Genomic DNA, 26206 nt, shown 5'->3' with positions numbered 1-26206 from the left:
GTGCAAATAGCTCAAAATGCCTTTTGGACTCTACATTTTTCTTGTTTTTTTTTTTTTTTTTTTTTATCTATATCCACTTTACTATTGAATTCATCTGACACCTGATTCTTATCAGCCACTTTGTTGAGAGAGAATTTTAGTCAAAGAAAAGCTAGGTTTTTGATGCTACTACCCCCGATTAATTAAATATAACCTAATCACCTCGCTGTCACCAACAGAACTTCCAACTCTCAGCATTTTTGCCTCCTGCCATGGGCTGTTCGATCTAGGAACCTTATTAAGGATATTCCCTGTACACTTTGTTCCTTCAAGAGAGTTCTATTGGTGTGTTGTATTCGTGCACAGCCAGGATTCTTGCTGCCTGCTGACTGTGTCCTATGTTTTTTGTAAATCCAGTTTTTCCACCGAGCCTCTTTTTTAGCAGTTTTTCCTTGTTCTTCTTTTTCCATCGTACTGATATTTTTGGAGCACCTTGCATATCAACTCAATTTAAATTTCTTTACATCGTCTTAAAAATACATTTCCTCCTTCGTCGGCGCGTTTAAGATTTTCTTAATCATCCAAAAAATTAAAAGGAGAAAACAATCAGAGCTACTTTTTGGATACTTTCTTAATACATGCTCGGTAATGCAATACAAGTCTTTGGAAAACTGATTTCTAAATTATACAGGGTAAACTGGAAAAAGCATCAACAAGTTTTGAAAAGCCATGTGTTTACTAAATATATTGAAAAAATTATATTTAGTATCTTATAATTTAGTTTATATTTTCAAGAATTAAGGAGACTTGGACTTTGGATTTTCTCCATCAGATTAATTTGTTTGGGTTTTAGTGCTCCTGTCTTCATGATGGCAAATGGGTTGCATCCACTCGAGCTTCCTTGTTCTGTTTTTGTTTTGGTGCCCTTGTTGGATATCTGTTATTCTTTGTGCCATCGATTTATTTTGGAAGGATTTCATCGCCTGCTCTCCTTGAATCTGCATATGTTTTAAGGCCCGATTCTTCTTCAGTGCCTCCAAACCCCATTGCTAGTGCTGTTAGTCTATCAAACCAGACAAAAAGTAGTAACATCAACCTTATCCACATTGTTGACATCGTTGTCAAAGTCAATTCTTTGGTCACATTTTGCCTAAATGTATCTAGGTTAATGGGGCGGGGGAGGGCGGGAAAGAGTCTTTGGAAGCTAGATGAAATTTCTGGTATGCAAGATGAACCTTTTGACATGTTGAAATCAACCAGTAACCAGTGATCCTTTAGGCTTTAACTTGCAACTCACTCCTTTACGAGTCAATCGCAAAATTATAACCCCCATTTATTGAAGCCTAGTCTTAAAAAAATTATGATCTACAGAGAACCTCACAATCAATACCAAATCTTGTTGGAAAATTCTTTTAATTAAATAAATTATAGATCAATACAAAATTAATCTAAAAAATTATTTGGTTTTACTACTCAAATAACTCTTGATTTTTAAATGTAATTGTTGATTTATAATAGCTAATCAAAAACCGATAATAATAAAAATTAATTTTTATTAATTTTTTAACTTTCAAAGCTCACTATAAAAAGAAAAGGGAAGGAAAAGTTTTCAACTTAAATTTTTTATATTGTTACATGCTTCTCCTCACCTTATTTTTAGTGTTTTTTTTTATGCTTTGATTTTTCTTTCAAAATCTAAAGTTTAAATTTATTTTGTTGAGAGATATTTGAATTACATAATTTGTGGTTCAAAAATCTTGTTTAGAAGTGTATATAAATTAAAGTGGTGGTGTTGGAATTTTAAAAGATATATTACAAATATCCTAGTTATACAAGTAATGAGTAATAAAGTTTAAGAATAAAAAATTCATCATTAACAATAACAAAAGATTTATTGCTTTAAAATACTTCAACAAGTAATTATTCTTCTTATTTTAACTTAAATATAATTAATTTTATTATCAACATGCATGCATGCTATGATTTTTTATTTTATATTAATTGTCAATTTAAATATATATTTAATATACATGCTAAAATTCTATTATTATTAATTTTTTAGTTGAAAGTATGTTTTTTTTAGTTGTTATTCTACATGCTTATAATTTTAAACATGTATAATTCTATGTTTTTATTGATTATATTTTATTGAGAATACCTTTATGATAATAAATTAAATATTTTTAAGTAGTATCCAAAACTATAATTTACAAATCTCAATACTCCCTATTTTGCTTTACGATCTCAACACGTTCATCAACCACCGTTTAGAAAGAATAAATCCCGTGATTAATTGATTTTAGATGACTGAGTTGTCAATTGTACGTGTCTCAATTCTATCAATTTGATATGATAAATTACAGGTTGTTTGTGTCTCGTCCATTGTTAATATGACAAATATTGTGATGACTTGCTTGATTTATTTTTGTTTTTCCAAGTCATTCAACAAGCCATGCATGGTTGGAAGGCGGCTGGCAAGGGGTAAATATGAAGGGAAGGTTGCAGCTATGTTTGGTGTTTAGGGGAAGATGATGGGTGGAATGATAGCTAAGGTTTTGTGGCCAATGTTTTTTTATTTAATGGGAAATTTATAATATTTAATATAATGATTTTTTAGTTATTAAATGAAAAATAATAGCAATTTTATAAATAATAAAATATTTTTTAATGATTTTTTTTCTGAGTATGTGTTAGGATGCTTATAAAGTTTAAGATTTAAAATGTGATTTTTCAGAAAGTAATTGTAAAATAGATGATGTTTTAAGTAATTTTCCAAAATATATTTATACACGGTTCAAAGTTCTAAAGAAGGCATTTCAGGCCCCACAAACTTCGGGACAAATTTAATATCATCGATGTTTCGGGTAAATTTCAACAAGCCTGGCCCAATAAATGGTTGCATTAGCACGGCGACAAGCAGTCGATTCGAGTCCACTGCATGTATTGCTCCTTTTGTTTAATGTGAAGTAGTATCCTTTGAATTCTTCAAAATGTATGCCATAGAATGTAAGCGCGTGAAAATTTTATTTATTTTTTAAAAACATTTTTTTTATATTTTCAATCATTTTAATATACTAATATCAAAAATAACTTTTTAAAAATAATAAAAAATATTATTTTAATAAACTTATAAATAAAAGTGTAAAACAGTGTTTTAAAAAAACCACCCCTGTTATTCTCTCTCTTTTCATTTGGCCTTTCGACAATACTAGCTGAACAGGCCTAGTTCCATCAAAGGACACTGATGAGATCCTTCAAAGAAATCCACGATGTTAACCAACGAAATCTGGTTGGTAAACCAGGGAACGCTTCAAGCTATAACACTACGCAGCGTTTGGGAACACGGTTGCAACTGCGTTTTTAAAAAATTTAAATTTTTTTTTTGTTAAAATTAAGTGTGGTTTGTATTTTTTAGATTGTTTTGATGTGCTGATATCAAAAATGATTTTTAAAAAAATAAAAAAACATCATTGGCATGCATTTCGGCACGAAAAGCTATTTGAAAAGCACCCGCAACCACACTGTCAAACACGCTTTTAAAACTTTACCTGCAATCAACCCTTGGAGCCCGTTTCGCTTAGCGTTGGCTGTAGTGTTTTTTTTTTGTTAACAGTTGCAACATATCGTTTAGTTACAAAATGAGCCGCAATTTTCATGCATGGGCCCTACCATTATCTGAGTTCAAAACTCTGTTTTGTTGAAACAGAAACTGCATACTTTTCACAATGCTACGTTTCTCCTGTTTATTACAACTGTGTTTATAAACATAATATTTTACAGAGACACCAAAGAAGAAGAAGAAGGCGGCTAAAACATAAACAGAGCATAGTGGAGAGCAACTCCCTCAACCCACCGCCATCCACTTCTCCTCTCCTTCTCCTTCATATTTTGCATTCACTATTGTCCAAAGAAGAAGACTAGTAACAAAGCACAGTTCACGACAACTCCTTTGGCTCACCACCGATCTCCGTCGTTTCCAATGCCAGCCACTGCTTTTCCTTTTCCCCTCTCTTTCTGCTCCATATGCTGCATTCATCACTGTCTGAAGAAGAAGACTAGAAACAGAGCACAGTTCACGGCAGCTCCCTCGGCTTACCACCGACCTCCGTCTTTTTCACTGCCAGCCACTGCTCTTCCTCTTCCCCTCTCTTTCTGCTCCATATGCTGCATTCATCACTGTCTGAAGAAGAAGACCAGAAACAGAGCACAGTTCACGACAGCTCCCTCGGCTTACCACCGACCTCCGTCCTTTTCACTGCCAGCCACTGCTCTTCCTCTTCCCCTCTCTTTCTGCTTTGTATGCTGCATTCAGCACTGTCCGAAGAAGAACACCAGAAACAAAAGCACAATTCACGGCAGCTCCCTTAGCTCACCACCGGCTTCCGTCGTTTCCACCGCCAGTTACTCCTCTTCCCCTTCCCCTTCCCCTTGTCCTTCTCCTTCACCTTCGTCTTCTATAAGCTCTCTACTGTTCATTTAAACATTAGAGAGCTTCTCCACTGTTCATGGTTGGACTGGGTCCGACCCAAACCTAAATGTCCGGTATCTAAGTCCTACTCAGTAAAATAAAAAAATTCAAAAAAATTATTAGATACTGTGTTTACCATTATTCAATGACACTACATAATTATATTAGGAGATCGCATGATGACGTAATATTTGTATAATTTGAACGCAATCTCAATTTTGTTTCTGATAATATTTTACCTGATGTTGCACGCTCAAGAAGCCATGGAAACTATAGTACTTGTCGGATGGATTTCGTATGTGATGGAATTGCAAATAGTTTAATGAAATAATAAAAAATATTTCATATAAAATATTATTTATTTCATGATATAATAGCAGTAGTTAAATGTATAATATTTCAATTAAAAACTATTAATATTAATATATGTTTTTTTAGTTATTTTATAACCTCAATTTAAAAAATATCGTTAACAAAATACATTAAACTACTTTTTATTAAATTTTAAATTCAATTAAACATATATTTTCTAAATCAAACTAATTAAAAATATTTTTTATAATTTTTTTTTAACCAATTACCTACTATAAAACTAAACCCACTCTTAATTTTGACGTGAAAACACCGTATCAACTGCTAAACTTGTCCTTTTTCGCGTGGAAAGGTGTCATGGCTCGCGAGCTGATACGCATCTAATCACGCACGCACAAACAAAAATCCCAGGCCCCAGGTCAAAGACTCAAGTTTCCCTGTCAAATAAGGCACAAATGCCATGAAAAAGCATGTGAAGCTGTTCCCCCACGGCCCCACCCAAATAATACTCGTCGATCAATAAAGTAGTACTGTAATATAACATCTTTGGAATAAGATATGTTTTTTTTTTAATATTTTTTTATTTAAAAATATATTAAAATATTAATTTTTTATTTTTTAAAAATTACTTTTAACCTCAACACACCACATTAAAATAATCTAAAAACACTAAAAATATAAAAAAATTCAAATCTTTTAAAAACAACTTAAAAAAAAAACAAAGGGGCATATAAAACATCTCCTGCACCAAAACAAATAAATAAATAGAAATTCAAATGCACCATGGATCAGATCACTCCCTTTAAAAAAAAGGAGAAAAGAAAATGCAAGTGTAACAGCATATTTTATCAAGCCATGAAAAATGAAAGAAACTTATAGCCAACGTTTTTTTAGTGTGGTTGGTGACAGTGTATAATGTTTTTTAAAGTATTTTTTAATTAAAAATATATTAAAATATTTATATATATTAATATTAGTATATAAAAACCATAAAAAATGACTAAAAATTTTCAATAAAAAAAAATCCCAGGCCCAGGCCAAAGACTCAAGTTTCCCTGTCACCTAAGGCACAAATGCCATGAAAAAGCACGTGAGCTGTTCCCCCACCCATAAAATACTCGTCAATCAATAAAGTAGTACTATACTACGTGAACAATACCTAAAAGCTGAAACAGAACGAAAACATCCCCTGCACCAAAACAAATAAATAAATAAAAATTCAAATGCACCATGGATCAGATCACCCTCTAAAAAAAAAAGGAAAAAAGAAACTACAAGGGTAACAGTTATTTTATCAAGCCATGAAAATGAATGAAACTTATATAGCCAACGTTTTTTTAGTGTGTTAGGTGACGGTGTATTATGTTTTTTGAAGTATTTTTCAATTAAAAATACATTAATATATATATATATATATATTAATATTAGTATATAAAAACCATAAAAAATGACTAAAAAACATCACAAAAAAAACACTAAATTAATACTATATATCTCCTCATTGCATGATTCTTTCAAATAACACAAAATGACAAGAGGGCAACGGTCACCCATTGGTCATTAATTAACATCCTCTCACTCTATATCACTTTTTTTGTACTTTATGAAGCTTTCCCATCTCTCCAAAGCGGTAAAACCCCCTCTTGAACACTTACCACGGGTCAACTGAAACAGTAAGAAAAAAACCTCAACCATAAACATTAGTCAACACTGACATTGTCGATGACCTACTTCCTTCAAGTTTCAAACTTCTCTAGCTGTTAAAAACAACACTAGCATTTATTAGGCACGAACCCAACTAGATGGTTAACCAGATCATAAACGACACGTGTCCCCTGCTGCTGCACGTTCCCAATAATTGACAAAGACGAAGCCGTCGGTGCAAAAGCAAAACAAAACGTTCCTTCCGAGTCTAGCGGAACCAAGTAGTTTTTCGCCGGTAACGGTAACTCCTTTCCATCAGGAAAATGAAACGACACCCTCGGCACCTCCACGTTCCCTTTAGAAGACAAATCATAACACGTGTCAAACAACGCTATCCCATTAGCCGACGGCAAGTCCCTCGTTCTCTTTACAAAGGCATCGCGCAGAGAGTTGTAAACGTCCGTTTGCAACCGAGTAATGGCCGTTCCCGAGTCAACAATTACCCCTCCATTCCCCGACTCATCAATTTGAAACGCCGATTCAGGAATCGAAACCAACTCCCCACCTACACTCAGTCCCGTTAATCCAACGTAATAAAAGGTATCAAGATGGTGGTTCCGGAGCAACGGAGCAGCAACAGCGTTAGGAGGGAGAGTTGAGTTGAACTCGAGAGTTGAAGCAGACTCGGAATCGCGATCCACGAGGCAATAAGAAAATGACGTCGCATTGATCTGAGAAGGGAAGGACAACGAGCCGCCGCCGAGCCCTAGCAAGCCAGCGGCTCCTACAAACAATCCTTCATTATTATGTCCACAGCCGATAGCCACGTTATCAACTGGGGCCGAGCCAAGAGTAATAGTCTCAGTAACAAAATCACCAACGGTGTAAGACCCGTCCCCATACGAAACCTCGTAGAGACACGTGTCATTCCGGCATTCTGATACGTCGAGGGACCTGCATTGCCTGGTGTTGCAAGATAGAGTTGAGAAGGAAGCCGATGAAGCCGGCTCAAAGATGGGGTCCGCTTGCTGATAACAATCAGCGCAGGGTGCGCATTGTACCCAGTTAACGTCACTACCAGTGTCGAGTATTAAATAAGCTTGACTTGGTGGTTTTCCGATTCCAACTCGGGAGAAGTACTCACCACTTCCTTGACTCGTGCCAGATATAATCGGGCTCTGTAGATCCTCAGATCTGAATTCTGAATCAGTCTCAAGTGGTTTAAGATCTGACGAGGAAATTGAATTGATGGCTAGATCTAAACGAGTCACGAGAGATTTGACTCGGGCAGAGTCACGCTGGAGGCGAGATAAGGTTAGCGAGTTGTAGTCAGTGTGTGTGGTTCTTTGAATGGAAGTTCTAGAAAGCAGCTCTACTGTTAGTTCTGACGAGGTAGTTTCTTTCTCCTGCTGGTTAAACGGTGACATTTTAGGGCCAGAAGAGAAAATGTTTTTGGTTCTTTGAATGGAGGCGGCGACATCAAGGACTGTCGTTTTGGAAGGCTGTGGTGTTAGAATTCGAGAGGAGGAAACAGGTGGTGAAGCGAAAAACAAAGAGAAGATAACGTAAAAGAGAAGCCCCATTTGGGACAATAATGACAGAGAGCGGCAGGACAAGACTGCAAAGCGAGAGGAGTCAAGGAATGCTTGTGCTTGCTTGTGTGATGCATATAAAAAGGAAGGGGTTCACGTTTGGCTTGCTGAGGAAATTAAAGACAAGCAGGGAGAGAGAAGCTTTGAGTGAGAAGGGATTCGAAGGATAAATTTTAAAGAGAGGAGTATTCTATGTTTTTTGTGTTGTCTTTGACAGGGTGTTTTGTTTCGTGGTTTCATTGGCTTTGCATTTTTTTGTTAATCTCCGTGGGTCCAGTGAAAGAGACATGTCTTTTAAGCCCAGTCTGTGCGCAAGAATTTGAGGATTTAATTATGGTAATTAGGGTTTCATTGCGATTAGCATGATTAATTGGTGTCTGTGACTCATCTATACGATGATGCTTTTAGATGTCCACTGCTTTACTCTTTTGACCACTAATGGGCTCTATGATTTTGGTTCGCTAGACCACATCATTGAACGACCCGAAGGAAAACTTTTTGGGCCTACATTGTAGCTTTTGTGGGTCAAAAGGTTGTCTTCAAGTCGTCTCCCCCCGCCTCTCTTTCGAAAAGAGAGTCCTGAAATTTTGCACTCCTTCAATTAGCATCTTTAGAAGCATAATATCCATGAAAACATGATCCGATTGAGCATCGGTTCAATCATTCCGTGTCATTTAATTATTATTCAGTAACTTGGTGATTTGTTTCCTCAGGATCCCAAAAAAAAATTGTAAACAAAAGCCAGATCGGCTTTTGAAAAGTTCTAACATGTTTTTTTTTTTTCTCTGTGTTCTCATCTTATTTTTCTTACATCTATCATTTTTTTTTCTCTTTCCTAAAGCAGATGTGGTATCGAGTTAGCGTGATTTTCAAAGTCATAAACGCACCAAAGAAATTTTTTTTATTTTTGTAATTCCAATTTTATAAAAAAATTCTTTGAATTTTCTAGATTAATTCTGTTATTCAATAATGTATAGGATTTTTCAATGAATAAGTTTCAGAAAATATTCATTAAATTTAATATGAAAGCTTTGTTTTTCAATTTAATCAAATGAGATTATATTTATACTCATTGATGTAATGGAAATCTTAGGGAATTAGTTTGATGATTAAAGAGGTTTCTTCCTTAATTTTTCATGTTCAAATCTTGAAATTATCATTAAGAAAAAAATATTTAATTTTTTTTCTTAATATACTATGTCAACGTGGGATATACACCTTTAAAATAAAATGAGAAAGAATTTATCTCGATTCACACACAAATATATCCAAAACAACTTTCAACTTTAGTATAGATAGAAGTCATGAGAATTAGTAAAAAGTAATTGTTTTAAAATTTTTTCATGTTTTTTATTATTAGAAAACCGGTAAATAAAAAATATTTTTTAGATAAAGAAAAACTTGGGTTGATTTTTAGAAAAAAATATTTTTATTTATTTTCTGGATGGAATATATTTTCTAGAAGTTGTAATTTTTTTAAAAAAATATTATGTTATTTGTTGATTATATCAAATTCAATCATCAATCTTTTTATTGATATATATTTTGTTTTGAATATTTTTTTAAATTCATATCTTAAATTTTGATTTTTATATCAATTTTATTCTTTATTATTTTAACTGTTTTTTTTTCTCCTGTCCTTTTCTTAATTAACTTATGAGTTTTTTTTTTAATTTAATAATCAATTAATTATTTAGTTCTTATTCTTTAATAAACACAAAAATAAAAAAAAAATATTAAAAAATTATTTTTTACCTTATTTTTTATGATATAACCAAACAATAAATGATATTTTTCAATTTATTTTTATGATATTATAAAATTTCATAAAATAATTTATTCTTCGTGAATCTATTTTAACAAAAACCACTTTTAAAAAAGGAACTATTTTCAACAAAAACAAATCTTGCCTAAGTTATCCTGAGCTCCTTCTATTGATAATAGCATCCCTCCTTGCGCCGCCCTGCATCCATCACTATCGGAAAGCTACTTCTATTGATAATAGCATCCCTCCTTGCGCCGCCCTGCATCCGTCACTATCGGAAAGCTACTTCTTCCATTAGACTAGCTAGTGATCACTTTTGGTAACCACGTTGGGAGAGAACGAGAGGGGAGCATTGGTGTATGAAGAGTTAGGTGAGAGTTAATCCTTAATCAGTGAAGTGGTCTCCAGTTAAATCAAAAGTGTTTTCAGAGTCATCCAAGGGGCTGGCTTAAGTGCAGGCAGGTCACTTCTACAACGACACGAGACCACTCATCAACGGGTGGACCGTGGACATGCACAATCGTTGGTCTCACTTTTCATAAATCCTTCTCCAGTACCTTCAATGGCTGAGCTGATTTGCTATAACTCTTCCTTCTCCTTCATTTAGTTAATCGGAAGGATGATGACAGGGTAAAATCAAGTCAATCGGATGCTACTTCTCCGGGTTAAAAATAAAATCCAGTCATAATTGTCAAAATACACGATGATGATGTTAAGAATCTAGGAGGAAATTACAGTCTGTTTGCTGAATATGACACCACAGAGCAGTACAGTATTTTGGTGGGCTTTGTTATTTAAATAGTTGCTTGCTTAGAGAGCGTGTCGCATAGATTTTGCTTGTGCTTTTGGTTTGGAAAAACATTAAGCAGGGGTTTGGTGCAGATATAAAGATAGTTTTTTAAAATGTTTTTTTTATATAATTACAGTAAAATAATATATTTTTATTTTTTAAAATTTATTTTTGATATTAGGATATTAAAACGATAAAAAAACACTTCCAACAAGTAATTTAAAGCAAGATATAAAAAAAATCACATTTTTTTAGTGTTGCCCAACCATAGCGTCAAACACTCGCTAAATTGATAATTTTTTAGTGTTGTTTTAATGATTTTAATATATTAATATAAAAAATATTTTGATGTAATTTAAAAAACAATCTATATAATCCCTAACACCCCTTTAATATAACAAAGGGTGAATTTGATAACAAGCACACCAACTTTTAATTTTTTTAATCAAGTACATGAATTTTAATTTATTTCATTTGAATATATTAACTTTTAAAACTAGCAATCAAGTATTTTTCATCCATTATTTGTTAATGTGTCCTTTATCCCATGCTACTAAATTGTAGCTTCACCTTTTCATTCTTGGAGGGAACTTTCTTACTCAAATTAGTTTGCTCTTCTCTATTTTTGTATGGTAAATATTCAAATAAAGGGCACATCATCAAAAAAAAATGGAGCAATTGATAAAAACGGAACAAAAAAATACTTGATTGAAATTTAAAAAAAAAATGGTAAACTTATTAAAAGTTGGTGTACTTTATAGTGGCGATTATCCCACAACAAAGGCAGCGCTAGCAAGCAGCTGATAAGTAAGAAAAATAAGTCTTGCAAACTCGTTCAGATACATTTTGCCATTATTCATGTATAGAACCTATAGGTGGAGGAATCGGTAACGATATTCCGGAACCCACCAATCGTGGATGCTATCATGATGAACACTCCGACGAATATGCAAGCCTGAAGACAAAAAGAATTACTGCTATTAATTAATAAATAATTCACTGGTCAATTTGTTGCTTTAATTAGGAAAGGCATGGCATGACATGACATTCTGGATTGTTCTGCTTACCCAATTTATAAACCATTTGGTGCTGAATCTCTTGGGTTTCTTGATTAGTAGCCACATCACGCAAGGGAGCTGCAAGAAAGCCCAGAATGGATAGATTATCTTGTCTGATTCTGAAAGTAATCTAGTGATTATCGCAATTACCCTAAGAGAGGCTTACAAAATATGAAGTGGGGGCAAAACCAAATCCACCAAAGAAACCAAGAAGATCTCCAAAGAATGGGAAGGTGACTCCAACAAATAGTGTAAATGCTGCCAAATATCAGGGACATGCATAGTTTGTAAATTCAACGGATAACAAAATTAAGAGTCAAGCAGCAGCAAACTTGAGATAATTGGAAGATGCATATGTTAATTTAATGCCAGAAAAATAACGAATCTCACCAACGTAAGTAGAGCGAGTTATGAGTCTTAGTGCAATTCCTGGTGGGAAATTGAGTCTTTTCATCATCATCCTCTCTAGCATGTCAAAAACAGGCATAGCATAGACCTAGAAAAGGTTTCTGTTAGGTCCAGCAGAACATGTGCGTGCGTGTGTGTGTGTTTTTGAGAATGTGAACACATGTATGCTGTCAATTTCATGAATATAGTCTCTTATACCTGGTAGCTACCAATGACATGAACTACCACCATTAAATTAGCGGAGGCGATGAGCCATGCGGGTCTTTTGAGATCAGTAAGCACATTATCATCAACATCTTGTCCAAATGCCCAATACCCTATAAGGGCAACAGGAAAATAGCAAATTGCATTGATAAAGTAAGCACCCAGTGCACCTTTCCACATTGGTATTTTGGAAGGCTTCTCAGGAGTTGATGGAATTGTTGCTTGGATTTCAAGAACAACTGCATGGCCAGCAAATGCAAAAGAAATTTCTCCCAGTGCATTGAAGACACGAAACATGTAGTCAGCTGCGCTGGTGCTTTTGTAAGCATAGCTCACATTATCAATCTGGCCATGAGCCAAAGAACCTGCCCATGCTATGGTTGAATAACTGCAATCAGAAACTCAATGGAGTAAGACAGCACTGCACAATGTAAATCAATCAAGAACCTGTAGTTTTTGCATGATTGGTGCCCTTACGATCAGAAATTAAAACTTTTTTTCCAAATTCAACCTAAGAATAATAGGAATGAAAAGGTATACAAAGTTCATGTCTTGATGTCCACTAAGCATGTTTTCCTGTTTGGTTTCATCTTTTGACTTTGATAGTAATCTGTATGCGTTCTGCTTTACATCAACATCGATCTGATTGTAAATTATGTAGATGAATTAGCTTGCCTTTGCGTCATTTTTCAAGTTTTTTTGTCACCAAAGTTCCACCAAACGCATAAAAAAGCCTCCGAGTCTAAAGTCTAAACCCATTTCCTTCCGCAAGATTGATCAACTTATCCTCATAATGGCTGTCACTCAAAAAGTAATCAATGAGACTGATATATTCGATACAAAAAGGGATCCGAGTTACCCTACCAAAAGCAATGAATAGCTTTAAGCAAAGGCCCTTTTGAGGGACAAAGATCAGAAACGCATAACTTTCTACTAGTCATTGATCCATAGTAAATCGGCAAATGCTAATACAATAGCTAGCGAGTGTGGCAATTGTCCAATTCTAGCCACAAATTTATTGCATACTCGATAAGCTACGCAATCTGATGCCAATGAATCTGATAAGGCATGACTAGAATCGTCACAATTGTTCGAAGTCATGCTCCTCCAGTAAACCATGCAAAAACAATATAGATCTCCTAGTCATACCTTGTGTATGGTAAATCATAGAGATTCAATACCAGAATCAATGACTTATGGATGAAACCACAGCTATTAATAGGAGAGTAAAATGAAATACTATCTAATACTACTGGGTCTAGATATTAGCTGAAAGAATTTCATATTTTTCCATTTTGTTTCAAATTCGTAGGCCGATGGAAGTCGGGATGAGAAAAAAAAATAAAAAAGGAAAAGAAAAGAGTGACATATGACTAGGTTATGTATCATCAAAAAAGGGAAAAAAATGCTTGATTATCTATAGCTGTGTCATTTTTTAACCATTGTTAAGTTCTTTTTGTATCTTAATCTTTGGTCTCTTGAAACATTGCCAAATGACTACGGTTCAAGTTCTTGAAAATCTCTTCACATGAGGTCTTTTGGTGTGTTCATATTGCGCCAAAACGAAATTCTACTTACAGATTAGTTTACAAGCTAACCAAGTCAGCAGTGTGCAAGGCTTTTCAACTAGTAGTTTATCTAATTTTTCTTCAATTTTGGGAAAGAATATTCTTGCTCGTTAATTGACAGTTATAGTTCAAGTAAAATTCCTTTATTTTAAATGGATGGTGCCTTTCATCTTTGTGTTAAGAAATTGTTTGTCACTCTAATTAACTCTAATTAACGAACAGTTGAGCCAAAATGTTCTAATTGGAATGACACAGAGTCGATTAGCATGACACTGTGCAAGGCAAAATTTGATTTTTTTTATTTCAAACTATTTTTTTTATATTCAGATTATTTTAATATACTGATATTAAAAATAATTTTTTAAAAAATAACTTCTAATATGAAAATAAAACACGCGGTATCACAGAATTACCACGGTTATGTTCTGGTTATAAGCAAGGCGTAAGGAGATAAAAAATTTAAACCAAGTACCTGAGTGACATGACTGCTGCAGCTAGTGAAACGCCAGCAACAGAATTGAAATTAGGAAGCTGGGACAAGAAGAAATGAATGCCACCAAAGATCAAAATCCAGTAAGACTGCCTTATTGGTGTGCAAGAGGCGCAGGTCATCTCCATGAACTTCTTTAAACACTTTCCCCCTGTGACCATGTACACAATATCACAACCAACTTGAACAATCAGTTGCTGAGGTAGGACAATCCATGGTCCCAATTTCGGCCCGAAGGCATGTCGACCTAGGTCGATGTAGCGATCAAAGCGAGTCCCGGGAACACATTCATGGAGTTGGATCATTTGCCACATTGTGTTCAAGGTCATGCACCAGGATAACGCTAAGACCATTATCCCTGGACCCCTGATCAAGAACAGAAATATAATTATTTGTCTTATTTACTGCGCGTATTAAATAAGAATCTGTTAAGCTGTGTTACAGCACTGACAAACATACCAGCCTAAGTAAGCCATGGCGTAGGGCAGACTGAGAACACCTGCACCGATCATGGCTGTGACAGAGTGGAAAGTTGAGTACCACCATTTGGCTCGGCGAGCAGGGTCGCCTTCTGTCCATTTGCTCATGGACTGATCTTCCTGTTTAGATTTCAAGAATGGAAAAGAAAAATGGTTACATTTTTTCGCAATAATAAGCATGCAAGTATATGGGAAACAAGGGTATAACTGGTTCTGCTCACCTTGGAAGGAGAAGTTGAAACCATAGTCACAGCCAAGAATAGCTACCCCTTCAATATGGGACTTGAGTGATGAAAATCATCAGCTAATATAAGTAGTGGTTTGGTGACTCAAATATGATATTTTTTTTAATGGTTGGATTTTCTTTACATATGAATGTGTATTAACCGGGACAAAATTTTATTTTCAAATAATTTTAAAAATACACCTTCATACTGGCATAGGCCACTCTTTAAAACAAATATATCAGATTCTTTGGATTTTATATATTTGAATTCGTAGAATTAAAAGACAGAGCAAGTATCTATAAACAGCCGAGTGTAATTGGTATAAATAAGAAAAAGAAATTAACCTGGGGTTTGGTTAAGGAGCTTTCCCTTGGATTTTCTAGTCCTGTCAGTAAGAAATTCAATTGCAATGGGGAATCTGTTTGTATATTTAAAGTGACATGAGTGCCCACCATCCACTGGTTAAAGTGCTAATGCCAATTTGGAAAGAGTAACATGTCTGATAAACATAATGAGTCTGTAATCATGAAGAGACATTTTTTGGCTGAGTACATCGGGTGCTGTGATAAAAATACTCTCTTGGAATCAGAGAAGTTAACTATGCACAGCCCCAGTACCTTTCCTTTTCTCTTTGAAACTGGGACCATCTCAGGGATTGTGGGATTTGTAGACTTGGAGCCAATAACAGGGAGTTTTTGTTGGTTGGCTGGTGATTTAGATCAATCCTAAAATCATTGCCTTTGAAGGAGTTTCTTTGTTAAAGGGCCATGGTTTCGGGTACAATGATTAAAGGGATAAGGGCATAAGGCTACTTGTTATGCACAGTCTGCCCGTTGTCATGTTCTTCTCCTGTGAAGTGTCCCCGTTGGCTTTTGGAGACGGAAAGGTACATCGCATATCAATAAGAAAGTATATCGTTTTTTTATTCTGGGCCTTTCCTTTGCGGGATGTTTTCCGAAGAAAATAGTTTTCATCAGTTAAAACAGGGCCTGAGGCCGAGTACAGGTACAGATTCCGAGGATCGTCTAAGCTCCAAATGTGACTATTTAAGCGCAGGCTGAAAAAGAAACCCAACAGTATTTCTCACAAAAAAGAAAAGAAAAAAAGAGAGAGAAAGGACACATCGGCTACTACCTAGAAAGTAAAAATTCTCCATCGTCAGGAGCTGAGCTTGTATGTTTCCTTTTGATTTAAGGGAAAACCCACCATTTTTGTATTTTGCAATGAAAGATAATCTTCTATTGCTCTCAAGTCTCCCTTTAATGAGAGAATCCAGATGATTGAAAGGAAAGATTCGACTATACACATTAAACGAAAACTACTGTGATATATATCGTCGAAGATTATGCTAATTTTATGTAGGTGTAGAAAAATAAATAAAGACTTCTGCTTCTTTAGAAGGGTGCTCCCCTCGGAATTTTATGTTAGTCTTCTTCGCTCAAATTTCCTTAGGAAAAACGAGCTTGCAAGTTGCAGACACCATCGTAACAGATACAACCACAATAAATTTTCTTTTACCATTAAAATTGGGTTCAGTGCTCAAGCTCTGTCGCACAGAAGTGAATCAAGTGATGGCATTTCTTCTTCTTCTTTTTTTTTTATTTTGAGACTTTAATGGAAGTAAAAAAAACATACACCACCTAATTTGAAGGATTAAGAAAATGCTAGAACTTTGCTAAAGTTTTTAAAGATCTTTTACATGGTTACATTGAAATTTTTTGACTTATTGCATGTCACATTAAATTATTTCTTCAATTAATTAATTTACATGCATACAAACTTATTGCAATTGTGTAAAAGTAGAGATAATCTTTTGAGTGAAATGACGATAAACATAATAATTAAGTTTGAGAAGAATTGAGGTTTTGAAGCAAATCAAAATTTTTTATTATATGTAGCTAATGTTTTGGATCCACATCTTAAGTTGAAATATGTGAAATTTTATTTTAATGAGTTGCATGATTATGACAAAGCACAATTGCTAATAAAAAAAAATGAAAGATAATTTGATGGGCTTTTATGAGTTTTATTTGAAAGCCGATGAAGTAGTGAATAATAATAGACATAAACAATGTTAATGATATTATTGATGACATGGAGGTAGATGTTAACACTTTAGTTTGATTCAAAATGCAATTGCAGGAGGAAGATAGTGTAGAAAATAGAAATGAGGTTGAGAGGTATTTGATTGATGGTTCTGAGGATCCTAATGTTGATAAATTAGATATTTTGGGTTGGTAGAAGATTAATGTTTCAAAATATAAGGTATTTTTGAAAGCTGCACAACATGTTCTAGTCATTCTTATATCCACAGTGGCTTCCGAATTAGCCTTTAACACGGGCGGTCGTATACTCAACCAATTTCGAAGTTCTTTATCTCCAGCAACAGTTCAAATATTTATTTGTTGTCAAAATTGGTTGCATTATGGTCCAATTCCAATTAATAATACAACCTTGATGAATGATTTTGAAACCTACAAAAATCTTGAATCAGGTAATGTTTCTTAAAAACTTACACCTTTTATTTTATGATTTATTAATTAACATATTTTTATTCTAACATGTTTAATTTTTTATTTTGTAGAATTTGGTGGAAAGTTACATTTAACAACGGATGATAATTAGTTCATAAATTGTGATACATTTATTGAAAACGTATGGTATAAATACTATTTTTTATTTTTATATCTTCTGATTTAATTTATCATGTTATAATTCTAGATTATGAATTTCAAGAATCAAAGTGCAATGCTCTTGAAGTGCTTTTTTATCGAAACAATATGTACATGAAGAATTTTTTTTTTAGCTTGGAGTGTTTTATGATAATGTTATTTGTTGTTTTTTCGTTAAGTCCTTTGAAGACAATAGTTTGTAATTTGGATTTTAACTTATTGGTGTATGATCGTGAGTGTGTGTTATTTAAACTTTTCGAAAATAGAAAAATATCAGGAAGGTAAAAATATATTAAACACAAGATTGACATTAATAATTTCTTATAAATGAATATTCAATGGCCAAAAAACTTAATAAACATAAAATTGATAATAACAATTTAATACAATTGAATATTCAGGGGTAAAAAAATTAAATATATTTGGAATCTTCAAAGAAAATGAGACAATATCAACATTAATTGCAAGCCCATCAGAAATCCATTAAAAGCTCAAAAAACACATATAGGTTTTTCTGGTTTTTTAGATAAAAAACTGAACTGAAACCGGTTAGTTTAGGCCAGTTTCGGGTCTTTTTTTCAGTTTGGTTGTTTTTTAAATAAAAACCGAACCGAATAAAAAATTATCACCTTTATAAGTGATGGCAATTCTTCTTCTTCTTCTTCTTCTCATTTTTTATTTTGAGAATTTATCGGAAGTGTTGACTTTTGTACATTAGACAACTTAAATACTACCATAATTTTTCATTCGAGAAAATAGGAAACTCGACGTGGAAATGTGTCATCTTCACTCTTCCGTTCATCGATCCATTGCCTGGCTTACAGGATTTGAAGGACAAAATAGAAAATTAGCATACAAAATCAAAGCAATATGCAAATTAATGTAAGAGCAAAAAGTTTTGATAAAATAGTATATTTTTATGTTATCATACTTTAGAAGTTTGATATTTATTAAATGTTGCTTTTTTCTAATTGCAACAAGATAGTTATCGCGTTTTAAAATAGAGACATTTAGTAAATATTGCGCTTTTAAAGCGCGACAAAATGAGACTTCAATTATCTAACTTAATTAGTCGATTGGTTCGTAGTAGTCAGTGAGATCAATCGATCGATTTTGAAACAATAAGATTTTTGATATCAAAACTGATAAAACTCGGGGTCCTGACAAGATTTTTGATATCTAAATATCTGACGGTCCATGTCGTGAAGCAATGGCTACTATAGAAAAAACGATGCTCATAAACTCCTGTGAAAATTTAAGGGTAATACAACGGTCATATCAAAAATTATAGTTTTTTTGATTTATTATTCTGATCTGATAAAGCTAGACTTTATTTTTAATTTAAATTTATTTTAATGGTCGATAAATATATTTATTGAGCCGTTCAAATAATTTAACATTGAAAAATAGATGATAATAATTACATGAACAATAACCTCTCGAGATTTTAACTGGATTCTATATTATTATCTGTACTTGTTGACCCCTCAGTCCAACAATCTACTGCGCAAGTCCTATAATTTTACCAACTATCGTTAGCTGATCAAAATGAAATGAAGAAGGGTTTAAATCATTTCAGATTTATAAATAATGATAAATGATCCAAATTTCTTAAAAATTACAATAATCAAGCAAAACTAATAAAACCGCTTGGCTCAGCTGAATAACTTAAATCATGAAAAATCAAATGATAAAAATTACCCAAAATTCTAAACTTTTATTCCTACGGGCTTTCTTCAAAATCCAAAATATTAAAGGAAAAAAAAAAGACTACCAAAAAAGCTAATGACGATCCTCCCCCTCCCAGAAATGAAAGATCAAAAACTTTCAAAGCTTTACCACAATGAAGTTTAAGAATATTGGGAAAACAACAATAGCAGGATTCCAACCTGCGGTGGCAATTTAAGAACATTTATTACTTGACCACTCGGTCGAATATGGACTTCCTTGTGAATCTCGCCAAGATACTATTTAATGATACTATTTTAAAATAGAAGCAGCCCTTACACCTTCTGCTGAGCTTCTGACCACCACGTTACTAGAAAAATTGAAAAAAATTAAATTTAAATACTATTTTTTTCACTTTAAAAAAACAAAATAAAAACCCAAATAAACGTGTTTGTAGCATAAAATCATCTTAGTTCAGAATTTATTTTATTTCGAAAAATATGTTTTGTGTTCATTAATCCTTTCATATTATCTATTTCTTCCTTTTCTACTTCTTAAAATAAAATAATAAATAAATTTAAAACAGACAAAAAATAACTAACTAATTAGTTCTCAAGAGTATAAAGATCATTTAATTTATCTTATAAAAATAAAGAGTGATTTATGACTGAGGTCACGCGCTGATTTCCGAAACTATAAATTGCAACCCTAACATCCTCAAATACCAGATGTCCGTCCAATCACAACACAACAACAGCTGCCGCGTGTTAAAGCCCCAGACAAAAAGCATCTTTCCTTCTCAACAGGAACTGAAACTCACGCTCCTTATAGGCTTATACTAACCAGAACTAACCCTTCACACGAAATTTCAACGACAACTGTGTCTTCGAAGAAATTTCCCACAGCAGCTCAAGTTTCTCTTATTGTCAGGAAATCTTGTTTATCTTTTACTGGAAAACATGACCTCGGTTGCTCAGGTAATTAGTCCGTGAAGTAAATATTAATCTCTGTTGATTTCGTTGTAACCTGGATTTAGAACTTGTTAATCACAGATCTTCTTTCATTCTTTCTTTTTGCTTAACCAAGGGTTTCACTAAGTCCCTTGCAATGACTGTGCTATCGGAGATCGGCGACAAGACTTTTTTTGCTGCTGCGGTTAGTGTTATTTATTTATTCTCCAAGGAATTTGGTGTATTTTCTTGATCTATTACCTAAATTAATTCTGAACCTGTATTTTTTTAAGGATATAAATTACAGAAAGTTGCCTCTCTCTTTTTTCCTTATGGTCAAGTGGGAATTTCTTGAGAGAGAGATAATTTTTTGGGAAAAGCTTTGTGCGTTGAATTTTATTAAACGATGATTAATGTGTGGAAAGTAATGCTATTTTTTTTAATTAAAGAAAAAGGAATATGCTTATGATATAATTTAATATGGATAGTGGTTTTTAAATTTGATAAAGGGATAAATTCTCTTAGAGTTTGAAAGGTTCTGTTGCTCACAGGACCGTTAGATCAGGGATTAATTCTTCTTTTGTTGTTTAGATTATCATTACCGTACCTTTCCCCTTCTTCTTTTTTGGTACGTTACTTTATAGGATCTGGTGGGTATTGTTTTCTCCACAAAGTACCTGCCTGGGTTGTTTATCGCCATGTTGAAATAACTGAGACTGTGTCTGTAAGATGGAGTTTCAGCAACTTATTTACGTTCGCTGTCGATGATGCTTTTCTGTTGAAAAACCGAAAAAACTTGCATGTTTTGTTTTCTTCATTACTCTTGCCTATCCCCATCCACCTGCTTCTTCCGTGTCTCATTTAAACTTGGTAACCTTTAGTTGCTTTCAACCACTGGGATGGCCTTTGCAGTTATGGTCATAGAATTCTGAAAATACCAACAAAAAATAAAGAAAACGATAATGGTAAAGAAAATTTAAAATATATGCTTGATGGTACCAAAAGTACGAAGCAAGGTTAAATCAAATTTACTAGCAAGTTACATAGTTTCAAGGACTTGCTGTATTTATGGACAAGTTGGAGTTTGGAAAATGAGTATCTTTGATAACTTTCTGGCAGTACGAATATAAAAAATCAATCCAATTTAACAGCCTTTATATTTGTAATTATTCATACATTTTTGAGCTCTCCAAAGCTTATGTTTTGAACCAAGTGAGCACAAGAGAAGTTGAAAAAAGACAATGATTGTAGTTTACAGCCAATTTGCATCATGCATACTGCCTTCACTTTTAGTAAAAGCTGCCACAAAAAAAAATTGTGATGATAGATACACGGAGAAGGATTCAAAATCTCATTTGACTTGTTCCAAAATGACATTCTTTGCTTAAGTGGCCAATGATGGTGTTTTTTAAGTTTTCACTGCTCATTTCACTTGAGGATTTCATAGTTTCTGTTCGAGAGTGTCTTTTATGCTCCGTAGTTTACTTAGTATAGAGAATCAGGCATCATTCTGTCATGTATGCTTTCTCCAATATCCCTTTTGCATAGTCTTCTGATTAAAAGCTAGAATTTCTATCACGATTTCCCTATAACTAGTTATTTATAATTCTCTCGCATTTTGTACCTGCTTGCCTTACTTGTGCTGCTTGTTTCTAGATCTTGGCCATGCGTCACCCAAGAAGACTTGTTTTGTCAGGTTGCTTGGCAGCTTTGATTGTAAGTGTTTTCTCTTGTTTTTTTCGTGCTTGATTGTAGATTTGACAAAATTGCCCTTTCCGAGTGCCCAATTGTTAATTATAATATTTGTTGATTTTTAGGTGATGACTATCCTTTCTGCTATCGTTGGCTGGGCTGCTCCAAATCTGGTAAGCAGTCTGTTTGAAGCCTGGATAGTTTTGTTTGTTGGTTAATTTTGTGTTTCTATTGGGGTGCCCTTTTTTGATGTTGTGGTGGAGCAATTACATTTCTGTTAGATGCAATTGAACTTCTTAAACAAGTAATTGATATATTTTGCATCCTCGATGTCTTCCTTGGGACACAAATTTCCTGGTAGTACACAAGAAAAGCCTATGTATAGCCTGTTGTAAGCTGTAGTTCGTGTATAGTTAGCTCTCCAGGCTGTCTTTGGTTATATTACTCGATAAGTCCATAATTAGCATTGACAAACATAGCTTATTAACACCCCCTCCCCTACCGCTCACCTTTCTCTAGTCATATATCTGTTCTGCAGTATTTGTTTAAGTGCACGTATCTATTTAAAGTTGTTAAGTGAGACTGCCTTGTTACTTTCTTTTGCATTTGTTAATTGAGTTTTCATCCATGTTTGCTGATCTAGATCTCTCGTACTTGGACTCATCACATAACAACAATACTGTTTTTTGGATTTGGGTTTTGGTCATTGTGGGATGGATTTAATGACAAAGGGTAAGGGTTTGATCTTCTTTCTTTGTTAGCTTTCCTTTTCACTCTTCTCCAGCTTCACAATTTGTTGTCATTGGAATTTATTTCTATTGTTTTGAACAGGGAGGCTGAAGAATTGGCAGAAGTTGAAGCTAAATTGGTTTGTTCCTTCCCTCTGATGATATTTACATTTAACTGGAATGGTAGTTCACTTTGCCTCTGTTTTATCATTAGGATGCTGATTGGAAAGCTAACACAGGAACCACCAAAGGTGGTAGCAAGGTATAATAACTGTGCTCTGTGTACTGGATAACTAGCACTTCTTACTTGCTTATCTGATCGTGAAGGCAATAGTCTTCTGTACTGACCTTGCTCTTTTTTTCCCCTTCTATTTGGGTTTGGGTTGACTCTTGATGTGGGGGCACTTTGTTCAATATTCTTGGCATAATAATGTTTATTGTATTATTTCCTAAATTGTTAAGATTTTCCAGGTTTTGAAGAGTTCTAGAAGAGTTCAGCACTCAGTCTAGTAAAACAAGCATAATTCTAAAGACCTTGTTGCCTATAAGGTTAAAATTTCATAGTCATCGAAGATCGGGAAGGCCTTCAAAGAAGGCTCGGGAGTTATTGTGCAAGATTGTCTTATTTACTTTGTTATATTTGGATTCTTTTTCCTATTTAGATTAGGACTTTCAATTTAATTAAGATTTTTACTAGTTAGGAATCTATGCTGGATGGATTCTATTAGTTAGGTAAGTTTTATATAGGAATCCTTTTTCGATAAAGGATTTTACATCTAGAACTAATAAAAATAAGGATGTCTAGTTTATTTTTGGAAGATTAAGATTATTATTCAGACTTTATAAAATACCAGAGTTTATTCTCTAAATTTCTCTATAGCTTGGGTTTGTAACTTTAGGGTTTAAGAATCCTAGCTTTTATCCACGCTATAGCGTCAACTCCACTTTATTGTTGTTTTTGGTTGCTGTCCTTTGGAAAGAATTTAGTCAAACAATTACAATATTTCCTTTCCTCAAAAAATGAACAGAAATGTGCAGTCAGTAAGAGAATATATGTCTTTTGTTGTTAGGTATCTTATTGTCCTAGAGCGGATTGGATTTATGTGTATTTAGCTGGTGGAGGTTTTATTATTATTATTATTATTTCCTTTCTGTATTTAATGCAAGTAATTGCCCATTGTGTGGCATCTCTAAACATGGACCACAGAGCTGCTTATATCTGAATTTCAAAGTAATAGTAGGCTGGGGTGCAGCTTATGTGCTATCAGGTGTTGGTACCAGAATGTGGCATGTCTAATATACATTTTTCATTAATCTTCAAACATCTGGATTGATAATAAATGGAATCATTAACTGGACATTTCCTATATTTCATGAGACAAATGACTCAGTCATGAGTCATGCCTGGATTGGTTATGTGTACCAGCAATTTAGTTTCATAGCTGAATGTTTCTAACTTTGTTCCTTGAATATGCTATGCTTGTTGGTTTCAAACTTTTTAACTGTTTTATTTCCAGGACGATGATGAGTTGAAAAAGCAGAGGCGGCCATTTCTTTCACAGTTGTTCTCGCCAATACTCTTGAAAGTAATGCCTTTTTTTTTATCTTTTTGAACTATTAGATTTGGAACTCTGAAGTACTACTGTTGGTCCAGGAAAAGAAAATCTTATTTGACCTTTGGGATAACCAGTTTTATCATGCGTGTTCTGCAGGCATTTTCCATTACATTCTTTGGTGAATGGGGTGACAAGAGCCAGGTAAGAATCACCTTCAGGACTCATACAACCTATTAATTTATTCTCATGGTGATGGTGCTTCATTCTTATTTTGCACCATGTTCGATTGCTTTTCAGATAGCCACCATTGGCTTGGCTGCTGATGAGAACCCATTAGGTGTAGTTCTTGGTGGAATTGTGTAAGTTATAGTTTTTCTCCATGCATTTCTTGGAGTCATGCTATTTTTCTTGTTTGAACTTACTATATATACCACCAAGTTTATTGTGATTGATTGTTTTTCCTTTTCTTCAGAGGGCAAGCATTGTGTACTACTGCCGCTGTTGTTGGTGGAAAGAGCTTGGCATCTCAAATATCTGAGAAAATAGTAATTATAGATCTCTGCATTTTTCTTCATAGCATATTCAGAATGTTTTTCTCTACATTATGTATGCAAGCAATCTTTGATGTCAATGCTGTGCCTTTTTGCCATTCAGGTTGCATTGTCAGGTGGAGTTCTTTTTATTATTTTTGGAATCCAATCCTTCCTATCAACGGTTGAGTAGATCCATCATCTAACTAGCAGTAAGTACTTTCAATTCACTTAGATACCTCATTCATGGTGTATAAGATGAGAAGAGGAGGGGTGGGAGCTGGGGTACAAGGGCAAGCTCTATAATATATTTATTGGAAAAAGAGAAGGAAATGCAGAAAAAAATGTTGTCCAACAGAATATTTAAGGGGTGTTTGGGAGTGAGTTTCCAACTGTTTTTCATGATTTTTTTTTGCTTCAAATTAATTTTTTTTTGTGTTTTTAAATCATTTTGATGTGCTGATATCAAAAATAAATTTTAAAAAATAAAAAAAAACATCATTTTGATGTTTTTCTGAGCGAAAGGTACTTTGAAAAGCAACTGTTATCATACTCTTAAACACCCTTTAAGAATTGGTTGGGTGGTAATATTTTCACTAGTGTGAGAAAATATTTCCACTCCAGGAATCACCCTCACACAGAAATGTGCAGGCCCCTTGCTTGCACATGCACACACACAGAGTCATGAAAAAAGACTGCAGCAAACGTAGATGCAAAATTTACCTGTCAGAACAGGATGCAAGAACTAGTTTATGATGGGCTTTGTCATTAAATTGGAATGCCTTTCTATCAATTAACAAATAGAACTCTGAGAACAATGGCTTCAAGTGGCTACACAGGCATGACGCTGGTTAATAGGTGAAAGAAATTTGCATTTTAATCTGTACTATTCAATACTCTAACAATGGATCTGTTTGTGACTGCTTGCATTCAGGGATTGAAACTGGTTAGGTATAACTTTCAAACATCAAGAAGGTGATCGTTCTCGAAGGACATGACAAGATTATTTACAAGAGCAATTGCTCAAAACAGAAATTCCTGATTCGAAGAGCAGTAGCATGTTTGATTGTCAAAATCAATGGCGTGTTATATACTCTACTTAAATGATACTTTGTTGGATCTTGATATATCTTTACTTGAATGAAGTACGAGGCACCAAATCTTCCTGCACGCAGTTGATTTTCTGCATGCAATTTGAAGGTTTCCTGTTGATATGTTAAAGCAGATAATATTTGGGAAATTTGTCTAATAAAACCCAGAATGAATATAAGACAGTGAAGATTCTATACTCGGTGCTGCAGCTAGTTGTGCAATGGTGCTGTGGCATGCGGGTGCCTTTGATCAAAAGGTTCAGTGACATCACCGCCACGATGGCTCCAATTAGAAGAGGTTCAAATTAGATTTCTGCAGCCAAAAAAATAATGAA

General features: G+C 34.0%; 3 protein-coding genes across 3 annotated transcripts; 1 reads left to right on the top strand and 2 right to left on the bottom strand.

The window, feature by feature from the left end:
- Positions 1–6235: 6235 nt before the first annotated feature.
- LOC133697485 (protein ASPARTIC PROTEASE IN GUARD CELL 1-like) lies at positions 6236–8199 on the bottom strand. The gene has a single exon (XM_062120072.1). The coding sequence runs from the start codon at positions 7984–7986 to the stop codon at positions 6532–6534; it is 1455 nt and encodes a 484-aa protein (XP_061976056.1). The 5' UTR covers positions 7987–8199; the 3' UTR covers positions 6236–6531.
- Positions 8200–11232: 3033 nt separating this feature from the next.
- LOC133696215 (lysine histidine transporter-like 6) lies at positions 11233–15277 on the bottom strand. Its single transcript, XM_062118329.1, has 8 exons — positions 14979–15277; positions 14738–14877; positions 14261–14644; positions 12215–12608; positions 11999–12104; positions 11775–11866; positions 11618–11686; positions 11233–11505 (listed from the first exon to the last, which is right to left on the bottom strand). The coding sequence occupies exons 1-8, from the start codon at positions 15000–15002 to the stop codon at positions 11407–11409; spliced, it is 1308 nt and encodes a 435-aa protein (XP_061974313.1). The 5' UTR covers positions 15003–15277; the 3' UTR covers positions 11233–11406.
- A 4779-nt stretch (positions 15278–20056) lies between these two features.
- Positions 20057–25950, top strand: LOC133697403 (GDT1-like protein 4). Its single transcript, XM_062119916.1, has 13 exons — positions 20057–20301; positions 20411–20479; positions 21931–21990; positions 22092–22139; positions 22610–22698; positions 22798–22834; positions 22909–22956; positions 24212–24280; positions 24407–24451; positions 24548–24609; positions 24723–24795; positions 24905–24992; positions 25715–25950. Exons 1-12 carry the CDS (start codon positions 20284–20286, stop codon positions 24971–24973), a joined length of 687 nt encoding a protein of 228 aa, XP_061975900.1. The 5' UTR covers positions 20057–20283; the 3' UTR covers positions 24974–24992; positions 25715–25950.
- Positions 25951–26206: the final 256 nt, after the last annotated feature.

Source organism: Populus nigra, chromosome 6, assembly GCF_951802175.1.
Source record: "Populus nigra chromosome 6, ddPopNigr1.1, whole genome shotgun sequence".
NCBI lineage: Eukaryota > Viridiplantae > Streptophyta > Magnoliopsida > Malpighiales > Salicaceae > Populus > Populus nigra.
Note: the sequence above shows the minus strand (reverse complement) of the source record. Positions and strands in the feature narration are given on the sequence as shown.

Bases quoted from the DNA above. Each gene is read 5' to 3' on its own strand.
- LOC133697485 (XM_062120072.1), bottom strand. From the start codon at position 7,986: ATGGGGCTTCTCTTTTACGTTATCTTCTCTTTGTTTTTCGCTTCACCA.
- LOC133696215 (XM_062118329.1), bottom strand. From the start codon at position 15,002: ATGGTTTCAACTTCTCCTTCCAAG. The intron at 14,878-14,978 runs GTGAGCAGAACC...AAATCTAAACAG, and splicing joins TTTCAACTTCTCCTTCCAAG to GAAGATCAGTCCATGAGCAA. The intron at 14,645-14,737 runs GTATGTTTGTCA...GTTCTTGATCAG, and splicing joins GCCATGGCTTACTTAGGCTG to GGGTCCAGGGATAATGGTCT.
- LOC133697403 (XM_062119916.1), top strand. The intron at 22,957-24,211 runs GTATAATAACTG...TTTTATTTCCAG, and splicing joins CCACCAAAGGTGGTAGCAAG to GACGATGATGAGTTGAAAAA. The intron at 24,281-24,406 runs GTAATGCCTTTT...CGTGTTCTGCAG, and splicing joins TCTCGCCAATACTCTTGAAA to GCATTTTCCATTACATTCTT.